The sequence below is a fragment of the Cicer arietinum genome, chromosome 1 (assembly GCF_000331145.2).
Source record: "Cicer arietinum cultivar CDC Frontier isolate Library 1 chromosome 1, Cicar.CDCFrontier_v2.0, whole genome shotgun sequence".
NCBI classification, from domain to species: Eukaryota; Viridiplantae; Streptophyta; class Magnoliopsida; order Fabales; family Fabaceae; genus Cicer; species Cicer arietinum.
In genome coordinates this window covers 33,441,144-33,452,509 of record NC_021160.2, presented here as the reverse complement: position 1 = coordinate 33,452,509, position 11,366 = coordinate 33,441,144, and the positions used below count along the sequence as shown (strand labels likewise).

At 33.2% G+C, this 11,366-nt stretch overlaps 2 protein-coding genes across 3 annotated transcripts; both read left to right on the top strand.

Annotated features, from left to right (window-relative positions):
* Positions 1–583: 583 nt before the first annotated feature.
* LOC101507640 (protein Dr1 homolog) lies at positions 584–4,568 on the top strand. Of its 2 annotated transcripts, none has more exons than XM_027333745.2 (6): positions 584–855; positions 1,018–1,086; positions 1,170–1,259; positions 2,387–2,481; positions 3,130–3,198; positions 4,101–4,568. In XM_027333745.2, exons 2-6 carry the CDS (start codon positions 1,032–1,034, stop codon positions 4,257–4,259), a joined length of 468 nt encoding a protein of 155 aa, XP_027189546.1. In that variant the 5' UTR covers positions 584–855; positions 1,018–1,031; the 3' UTR covers positions 4,260–4,568. The 2 variants fall into 2 exon arrangements, with proteins under 2 accessions (XP_027189546.1, XP_004488351.1); XM_004488294.4 differs by having other exon boundaries at positions 4,098–4,568.
* An 847-nt stretch (positions 4,569–5,415) lies between these two features.
* Positions 5,416–7,400, top strand: LOC101507963 (protein MIZU-KUSSEI 1-like). The gene is made up of 2 exons (XM_004488295.4): positions 5,416–5,555; positions 5,983–7,400. Exon 2 carries the CDS (start codon positions 5,985–5,987, stop codon positions 6,774–6,776), a length of 792 nt encoding a protein of 263 aa, XP_004488352.1. The 5' UTR covers positions 5,416–5,555; positions 5,983–5,984; the 3' UTR covers positions 6,777–7,400.
* The last annotated feature ends 3,966 nt before the right edge of the window (positions 7,401–11,366 follow it).

The following is an 11,366-nucleotide window of genomic DNA, read 5'->3' as shown; positions in this document are numbered from 1 at the left end:
ATTTTATTGGCGTTACCAAAGAATGCCTTACTCCAACAAGGTTATAAGCTAGTTCAATAAACTATAAGCTAACTTATGGCTTACTAAACAATGCCTTAATCTAATAAACTTATAATCTAGTTTAATAAATTATAAGCTAACTTATTGACATTACTAAAGAGTGCCTTAATCCAATAATTTTATAAACTAATTTAACAAGCTATAAACAGATTTATTGACGTTATTAAAGAGTATCTTAGTTCAAGATTTAAATAGTTTAAAGGACACCGACTAAAATTTTGAAATGGAATTTTGTTTTTTTTATCTATAACTCGTGCAGATCATAAATTAAACCATCAATCTATATATCCAACTCTTAGGGTGAAAGAAAAATAAATAAATAACAATAATAATGTAATATATTAATGAAACAACATTAAAAACTACAAAATATGTAATTTTAAATAATTGTATAAAATTAAGAGTATTGAAACATAAATAATTGAAGAAAAAAAGACAGCGGCAAATATGAATTTTAATTCCCATAAAAAATTGGAAAAGTGAAGAACATTAGTACGTGTCAAGCAAATTTGTGTAATGGACCCGTAATGAATGGGCGACGTGCAGAACAAGCGCGTGGTGTGACGCGTAATTGGGTTGCCCTAAGCAAGGGCATGACGGAAGCAGAAAGAACTCATTGTCGTTGTTCTTATCCACCCATCCAGTGCAACCTAAACGCATCATCATCACCATCACCACCATCTCCTTGTTTTCATAAATAAAAATCATCATGTCATCTCCCTTCTCCCTTCAACAGCACCGATCTTCGTTCACTTGATTCCTTTTTCCCCTTTTTCTTCTCTTCTAATTCAATCCGTAATTTCTCTCTCTCTCTCTCTCTCTCTCTCTCTCTCCCCCCCCCTCTCTCTCTCCCTCCCTCTCTCTCTCTCTCTCTCTCTCTCTCTCTCTCTCTCTTCTTATCTCAGATCTTGAATCACTATTTTATTTCCTTATTATTATTAATATTATGTTTTTTAGATCAACTACAAAGGATGGAGCCTATGGATATCGTTGCAAAATCAAAGGAAGATGCTTCGCTTCCTAAAGGTATTTTTAATTTAAAAATTAAAATTAGGTTATTGTTGCTAAATTTGATTTTGATGAAATACCTTTGATTTATTTTTTTGCAGCGACAATGACGAAAATTATTAAAGAGATGTTGCCCCCGGATGTGCGTGTCGCAAGAGATACTCAGGATTTGTTGATCGAATGTTGTGTAGGTGAGGGTTTTCATACTTTTTTTTTAATTTTATTTTGGGGGATTTTGGTACCGATGTTATTGTTTTTAATTGTTAGTAAAGTTATTTTGGTTGAGTAAAAAAAGCTTAATTATTTTGGTTCAAGTGCTTATTTATCATCATTTTGTTTATTTAGTGATCAGTTGTTTTGGTTTTGATTCTCACTTATCAATATATGTTAATGTTAATATATGTGTATGTATGTATACTCCTTTACTAAATTACATCTGTATTCAGTGCTCACTATAATTGATGTAGCCGATGCTTAGTCTGTGTGGGCGGCATCCATAGGTCATAACTCCATATTTATATTGTAGATTTTTCACTTGCTGTCGTAATTCGTTATCTGCAATTAGTAACATTGATAATTTTGTGGTAATTTTGTCATATCTGAACTTGTGTTATTTGCATGTATATCTCAACTATAATGGGCATGGTTGTCAAAATCTTGATTTGCCTCATAAAATTGAAGATTGTACAATTTATAATGGGATGTTTAATTCATGTGTTGAATCGCCTAGAAAATTGGTGGAATCTTCATTTTTTATCAATTCAGCATCTCAAAGCTGCGACCATTTTGCAGGTCGTGTTTCATAGAAAGCCCTACCCACGGCTTCTTCTCACTTTGGCGACTTGTGCGCAAGTTCTGCCTCTTCACACGGATTGTGTGAAAGTCTATGCAAATCTCTCTCCCTCTCTCTCTGATAGGGTTGGAGAGTGGGAAGAAAGTAATATTGGGTTGTGGGCTGTATTCAATTCAATGTTGTTTTCATTTCGTTTTAGTCGGTGGAGGCATTGGGCTATTAGGCCAAACTCCTTGTACTTAAGAAATAAAAAGGTCTTATTTTTTTGCACCAACTTTTTGGAGAGCATTACTTCTCTTATTTATGTTATTATACATATATATCTGTGTGTTTGTGTGTTACAATTCCATGATGAATGGTTTTATTTTCCTTCCATGTATTTTAGTAAAATCTTGATTTTAACTACCTTGATAATGGATACTCTAAAAATGTGTTGTTTTGAATTAGTTCTGATGCTTGATTCATGGTTTATGTCATAGTTTTCTCTTCTTATGAGATTTTATTGGTTGATCTATATCATTGTAGAGTTCATAAACCTCGTCTCATCAGAATCTAATGAAGTATGTAACAGAGAGGAAAGAAGGACGATTGCACCTGAGCATGTATTGAAGGCTTTAGGGGTATTCTTCAATTGACCAAATCATTTTTATTGCTTAGTTTTCATTTGGATTTGATTGCTTATGTTATTTGGTCTGTCTTGGAAGTTCTGTGCATTGATTTGTAATTTTTATCACTCTCATTGTGAGGATATTGTTATTCTTCATTTTTCTTTGCGTTGTAGTTTGGTTTGGTGACCTTCTGTGGCACGGTAGCATGTTAAATCTTTAGTGTGATCTGTGATTTTAGTGCAGCATGTTCTGTTTTGTCTTTTGTTGCTTGCTGTTTTCTTGTCCATCTTAAATTCCGTCCGCTGCTTTGTGCTTCCCGAAACGGGTTAGCTGATAGTTACTCCCTCTTTAAACCAAAGTTGTTCACCATATGTATCTTTATGATTATTACTATGTGTGTGTGGTTTTATTTTATTTTTGTTGTATTTGAGATTGTGTTCTGAATTTTATAAATAAGCGGTTATTTTTTGTATGATTTCCCTTTCAATTCCTGATTAAAGTGTTTCAAACAAGGCATATTTTTGTTTCCTATTGTTAAACGCATTCATGAAAATGTGATTGTCAAGACATGATTTTTGTATGTTTGACGACTTGTATGTTTAACAACTTGTCTGTTATTTCATTTGTTTATTATTTATGATTTGTACATATTTATATCAGGTTCTTGGATTTGGCGAGTACATTGAGGAAGTTTATGCAGCATATGAACAGCACAAGATGGAGACAGTGGTAATTGTTTAATGCTAACAGTCTGTGTGTGTTGAATTGCTTGAGTGATATAAGACAACTTGGCATAGTTGATGTCCCATGGTCAAGGCAACCTAGTGCTTCAGAGATCCCTCCATGTGAGATCCAGGGAAGGATCATATCCATTGTGGATATATTGTAGGCAGACTTGCCTTGCGTTATTAGAGATGGACTCCATTACTCACACCTGTGACCTACGATATTTGGGGAATATAGGCATTCCCAAATTGTTTTTAGTTTATCAATTAATATTATTACAATAAAAACTATTAAAATTTTAAGAGTACCCTCGGTGAACCAGTTTTGTGCTTTTACCCGATCATCTTATAACAATACTAGTGGAAGCTGAATTTTTGTTTCCCATCTCTGTCTGACTAAGGGTAGATAGGTTCCTGTATAAATTTTTGAAAGACCTACAAAACGGTATCCTCTCGGCAAATAGACTGGACAGGTCCTAATGAGGGGGATAAACTTGCTGCGTTCTCTTTCTCCTCTCCATAGGTTTTGGAGTATGCTTTTTGACAGAACTGCCTATACTTTCTTTGGCTGGTGAAATCGAAATCTATATGATTTATGAATGTCCAGGAATTTGTATGATCATCTATGCTGTGGAGTTCTTAGATTGAACTTTGAAGTAAATAACAGCTTGTTATGTGGCTTGTGATTAGAGATTAAGGAGTGATGGTAATGCACAGAGTCATGATCTAGATTTTATTATTCCAGTTCTCATTGTGGTCAGAGGGCCACAAGCTCAGACACACCAGCGCACATATTATTGATCAATTAATTGGACAAATGAATTTGAATCAGTTAATTTCTGTTGTTTATCGATTGACTTTGGTGTAGAACTATTTTCTGATACATATTTTTTCACCTTGCAGCAGGACTCTATAAAAGGTGCTAAGTGGAGCGGTGGAGCTGAGATGACAGAGGAACAAGCATTAGCCGAGCAGCAAAGGATGTTTGCAGAGGCACGTGCTAGAATGAATGGAGGAACCATTACTTCCAATCAACCCGATGCTGACCAAAGTTTAGAGAGCTAACTTTAGGGTCTTTATTTTCTTGAAGCATAGGCAAGCATATCTGACTCTTCCCTATGGGTAATTTAGCTCGATTTTGCACAAAACTCATTCACTACTTTGCTGGTCTATGTGAATGTGCTCCCCATTTGTGTTGTGTTAGCGATCCATATTTGTAAGTTAATGTAATTAATTTATGGATTTCATTCAATCGCTGGTCTATTTAGAATTGTATATGTAAATTATTTCATTTAGTTGTATCTTCTACACTGAATAGCTCTTTTGTTTAGTTTTGAAATAGTGAATGTATGAAATTGTGACAGTTTATTATAATCTATTATATGCTTTTAGTTTTGACTATAACTAAAATAATATAAAAGCCATTAAGGTTTCACAACGGCAGTAAGACATCATTTCTTTATTCGTACCCTTGGTTCTTGAAATGTTTACGTCTGATGTAATGAAAATTTTGAAGTTCTGTTACTTACATTTGATTCAAGTATTTCTATATAGAGAGAATGGTGTTCTCTTGAATTCTCTTGCATTGATAATTGGGGAAAAGGTTAAAACTGATCTTGATCTAGGTTGATCCAAGACTGCATTCAGATTCAATGGTTTTGTAGAGCCTAAACATACACTTAAGTTATTCTGTAAATGGTGTTTTCATATCTGTTTCAGATGCTACTGTTGTATCCTACGTATCACTTGGAAAAAATATTGCGGGTATACCCTGAACTTAAAAATCTATAAAAGCAATTTTACTTGGATTTCAAGGCTCTCATTATAGGATTATATGTTCTAGGAGAAAAATGGTAATTAAAGATCATTTGCTGTGTTTCCTGTTTCCACTTTAAAATATAAAATACATTACAAGTTTTTGAATTTTCTTTGAAAAATCTCTAAATAATGTTTAGTGTTTTGAGAAATGCATTTTTTTTAGTTTTTATTTGAAGAATCTCTTAATATTGCAATTAAAAGTTCTCCAAATCATGACCAAATGTCAATTAGTATACACTTGAAATTCTGTCTAGATGGTCTTGTTTTTATTACCGATAGGATTTACATCCTTTATACTCAGGATGTCTATTTAATTAACGAACTCTAGTGAGCTTATTTGGTTTAAATTTGCCAGTTTTTTGTTAACGAAATACTAGTAAACAGGAAAGGGCACGTTTTTATGGGCCAACAGAGAGGTGTCAGCTCGTAGGTTGGTGAAATGTAGTATCTGCAGCCAACATAAGCCACGATAATTCAGTAACTCTTAACCTGATGTCACTACGACCAACCTTAGCACTAGAAGACATGAACGCAGAAGGGTTGGTAAGAAGCATGTTAAACTTCAATAGTGATAGCTTCATGTTTTGTTTGTTTTGGCTTTATCTTTTTATCCTTTTCTACCCTTCTGTGTCCTACCTAAGTCAAAAGAATTGAACGCACAATCCCACTCTCTACCCCACAAGAAAGTGAAATCACAAACACGTTGTCTCCTTAGATTCCTTTTTTTTTCTACTAGCAATGCACTCTATCCAAGTTTACCTCTGTTTGATATTTTCTTACATATATACTGGTGGGGACTGTCCATTGTTCTTTTGTCAGGATTCTTTTCCACTCACTATATACCAATGGAAAGGAATAATAGAATTGCAACAACGAAAGAACCAATTAATAAAAAAGAAGACACTATAGATTCTTTATCTGTCTGTCTCTCTCCCACTCCACTTTGTTTAACTTTCTGATATGAATACAGTCATGGCTAGAACCTCTCAGAACATGTCCTCTAAGAGACATTTTCATTGGACAAACAAGGTTGGAACTGAAGATGGAGGTGAAGTTCCCACTTCAGAATCATTCTCAACACTCATCCAAAAGGAGAAGAAAGAGGGTGAAAATGTTGTTGCTGCCGAGGCTTCATCAATTGCTACTACAGCCACTTCACATGCAACAAGGAGGAAGCTGAGAGCAGTGGCAATCTCCAGGCTTCGTTTGGCTCTCACTGTGTTCGGCAAGAACCGGTTGAACACACCTTTCGGTCTTGGGTCTCGTGTGATTGGCACACTCTTTGGATATAGACGTGGCCATGTACATTTTGCATTTCAAAAAGACCCAACTTCCCAAGAAGCCTTTTTGATCGAACTTGCAACACCGATAAGTGGTTTGGTTCGGGAAATGGCATCTGGGTTGGTTAGAATTGCTTTAGAATGTAACAAACAGAAAGAAGCAGAGAAGAAAGGATTAAGGTTGCTGGAAGAGCCTCTGTGGAGGACTTACTGCAATGGCAAGAAATGTGGTTTTGCTACTAGAAGAGAATGTGGGCCAAAGGAATGGGATATTCTCAAAGCTGTTGAACCAATATCAATGGGTGCTGGTGTTATACCAGGAAATGATAATAGTGCAGAAGAAGCAGGACCAGAGGGTGAACTCATGTACATGAGGGCAAAGTTTGAGAGAGTTGTTGGGTCTAGAGATTCTGAAGCTTTCTATATGATGAATCCTGATAGCAATGGTGTTCCTGAACTCAGCATTTATTTGCTTAGAGTTTAGCAGCCATGCAAGTTATGTTTATTGTACTTAGTTTTTTTTCTTTTCTGGTTTTGTTCTTGTGGATTTTGGAATGGTGGGTTATTGGTATACTACTACTTGCTTAGATCTTAAATCATGGAAATGGAGATCTAGTCCTCTCCAGGGGTTTTTCTTTGCTATTTTCTTTTTCTTTTTAAGAGGTATAATTGAGTTCAAGAAATGTAATCTCAAATTTGCAACAGTCCTTAGTAGCTGCACTCAGTGATCTCAACCGTTGATCAAGATTGGAGAGGTATAATTTTGAGTTTTTAATTTGTCAAAGTCACGGCGGAGACAGTAAGAAATTCCAAAGGTAAGGAATTCAATTATGTGGGTTTACTGTAGTTTTTGTTAGAATAGGCAAGTAGGCCAAGTCAGAAAGAGGGGACATAGTGGGGTAAACAATAATTTTTTAGCTTGTAGTGGTGAGGTGGGTCATGGAAGGTGTATATGTGTAATTTTTTAATGATGATTAGGGAGGGAGGTTAATGCAAATCATGATTGTCTACCCATTTTTTTTTGGTTGATGAAGCTGAAGTAGTTCACCATCAATCCATCACGCAGTTGTATTCAATTCAAAACATGAATTGCCTTCATTGCTCTTTACACACCGCATTCTCTTTACGCGCTTGTGTGCTTAATTGCGTGTTTTCTATAGACAAAAATTAGTAATTAATATGGCAACGGTGATTGAACCTTTGATCTTTTTCATAATATTCATTCGGTGTTCCACTCAAACCACTTGATTCGCGTGTTGATTCAATTGATTTCTCAATAATTCAAGTGCTACTTAGGATTATGAATATTTTTGGGTTCATGTGAACTTAAGTGAATGTATCTTCGAAGTTCAGTTCTTGTTTTCAACAACTTGGGTTTAATATGTTTTGAGACTGACTTTAATCTGTGTTCTATAGCTTCTTTTGATGTTTAGTTTGAATACTTTAACGGTACTCCAATCCCACAAAAACTGAGTACTTGGGTCTAAAAGTTAACATTGTTCCAATGATTGGTTTTTTAATCACAATATAATTTGTGAAATGATCCCAATAATTTTTTTTTAAATCCTAATCATAGAAATCATTAAAAGCAATGTGTACATATAAATAAAAGAAATTACATATCCAGTTATTGAACCCCACCTTTTCCTTTGTTTATGCATTGGCCACTGCTTTTTCCTTTTGTTGACTACTTTTCTTTTGTTTGTCTGATTCAAACATGTGCCATTCTCATCAGTTTATGATTCTTAGTAGTTTGTGCAGCTTGAGTTGAAACTAATAGCATATCTAGGTCCTTTATGCAGCTAATTTGGTCACAGTAATGAACCCTCTTTTTCCCTTTCCCAATAGTTTTCAGGCTTTCAACTCTTTACTATTTTATACCACCTTGAGAAAATAGAATGTAGGTGAGCATATGTGGCTTATAGCTAGGCCCCCAAAAACAAATTCTCAAGATTTCTTTAACCAAAATTTAAGCTTTTCAATCATCTAGTTATCATACTTGTAAATAAAAGCTATTTGGTGCACTTACTGCTTTATACCAAAATACCCAAACCCATCTCTGAAAAAAGAAATAGACGAATGCAATTGGAAGTGCTAAGTGTGCATTAAGGTTGTCCATAATCCTTTATAAAGTTCAACTTGTTTAAACTCATATATTTTTAATTGTAGCGTAGTCTTGCTGCTTACTAGACAGCCTGTTAATAATATAGAGGATGACTTACTATTTGCACCAAAAACATAAAAAATTGAAGTATATCATCCTGGTGGGGTACTTGTCAATTGTCATTATGAATTAATATTATGCTATAACTTAAGAAGCATATTAGGTATGATTTAGCATAGTTTGTTTATATTTTCATCGCGACAGTTGCTCTATGCAAGGACTCAAAGCATCACTACTTGCCCACTTTAATGTTTTGGGTCATACATATGATGAATACATTATACATATATATATGATTTCATTTCAAAACAACCAAATATATATTTTTTTCTTACAAATCTAAAAGCACACTTCAGGTGTCTATCTCATAGTCAAACACAATGGTTAGCACTTGGTAACACTAAGGACTCCTAAATCCTAATATAAACCATGTTAATAATTGAAGGCTCTGCTATCTCTTCTCCCTTGTTTTTGTTGGCGAGTTTGAGGTACGAGAGTAACGAGTTAAATGTTTCAGGACTACACGAGGTTTTGACACTGGATCACCACTCAGTCGATAAGAGACTAACCACTCACACTTGAACAACCTCCCCCTCAAGTGAGTCTCCCACATCACCAACGGAACGTGCCTCTGACTAAATGCTTCAAGACTACAATTTTTTTTGAAGTCACATCTCCACCCAAAACCTTAAGATAATTGGTATATGGCTGATCTCTCTTATATATCTAATATTTAGCTTATTTATAGTCGATGTGAGACATCAACGATATGAGACAAAACACTCGCACTTGCCAAACAATTTTTTGCTACTGGAATGAATAAATTGCAGCTAAGAAGGGATGTAGCTGAAGGTAGTGTTGGGGAGGAATATGCAGCCAAGGTTTGAGCTTGGAGATGCTGTCACTACCTAACTTTACTAGAAGATGTGATAATCATCATGGACATTAAATACTAGATATTAAGAGTGTGAGCGAAGGAATCAGTCAAAAGGGTAAGATCAGTTGACAGAGACAGGGAGATCAAAATTTCAATCATATCTCCAACATGATATGAGTAACATATAGCATAACTATTTATGATAAGGATCAGGGCCATGCAAGTTAGGTATACACAAATGAGCGAGAATATTAATAGAGATAAATAGGTTAGGTGCACACAAATGAGTGAGAACATAAATAGAGATGAAAAAAGAGTAATGACAACTTCAAACAAATTTCACACCATCTCTCAATATAAAGAATTTCTCTTATCCTTTTTACTATCCATTTTACACCTGTATTATTATTATTATTTTTAATACTGTACCTTAATTACTACGCTTCTTCTTTAATTTGTAACTAGCAATACATACCATGATTTGAAGATAAATTAATTCTCTCTAACAATATTCTAATTGTTAAGAAATTAACTATTATCAACTTCCAGTCAAAATAATCATTATCAAACTTTTTTAATTTTAGTATTAGTTACTATATTTTAGGGACAAAGTTAATCAGGAGTATTAAAGTTGATGATCTGTTTTCAGCAGCAATAACATAGAATTAAGATTATGGTTAAATAAAAATGGACGATAGATTACTCTGCCATTCACACTTTTTGAGATTAGATAAGCAATAATAAAACTACCATTGTTCGTATAAGCCACTTTGAGAATTTTTTTTGTTTATATCTGTCCTAATTAATGATACTAATTTATTTTAAAAAATAAAAAGTCAAGTTGAATACATTTGTATATAAAAGGTATTTTAAGAACATCAACTCATAAAATTAACACATTAAATTTACTATCTAGTTTTCTAGTTTACATAATGAAAAAGTAATGAAAATTATAATTAGGGACCGTAGCATTAAACACATTAAAGACTAATGAACAATTTGACTATTTCATTAATTGATGTATTTGGGGATGTTAACAATGCTGTATTGTGTTGATTATCTACTTATTGCAATGTTAAAATTACCTAACAAGATAAGAGCGATAAAAACTCACAGAAAAAAGAAAAAGATTCTTCCCCTTAATTCCCTTTTATGTTTGTTGTGGAGAGTCGAGTTGATCGATCACTACTAGAAAAATCTAATTTACTGACGGATTTTAGAGACGGAATTAAATGACGGAGGATACAATAGCGCTTTTTTAACAAGTGTTCTAGAAAAAGCGCTGTTGTAGGTTATATAGGGTCACATAGCACTTGCACATAATGCTTACATCTGAAAGCGCTGTAAAATACATGCGCTTTCGTATAATTAAATGACCTAGAGCACTTTTTATACAAGCGCTGTAAAAGGCTTGCGCTTTAAATAAAAATCATTCACTTTAAATAAAATAAAATAAGGAGGTCTTTTACAGCGCTCGTTCAAAGAGCGCTGTAATAGGTTTTTAAAAAATAAGTTAAGGAGGTCTTTCACAACACTCTTTTAATTTAGTTTCTTAATTTTCATAATTATAAACAAGTAACTATATGAATAATTGAATTGTAGATCAATTCACTCTCATATGTATTATGGATTGAAGGAAAAAATAATAATATAAAAGAGGTGTTACTAAAATTTCTAATAGAAAATATAAAAATACATTTTTTTTAAATAATATGTAAATATGATATATCTCGTGAAATTTATTGAACATTATAAGAATCAGAAAAAATTATTTTAGTTAATAAAATAAAATAATTTTATAATTTAAATCAATACTAAATCTAAAATTTATAAAGAACTACTTTATTTTTATTATAAATGAATATTAAATATAATAATATCATCTTATTTTATAACGTGTTAAACATTAAACTATTTATGTAATTATTATTTATCATAAAAGTTATATAAACTTTTATGATATCGTTGTTAAATTGGTGTTGATCTAAATATAATTTTTGTGAGAATTGTAGTGTTATATATATATATATATA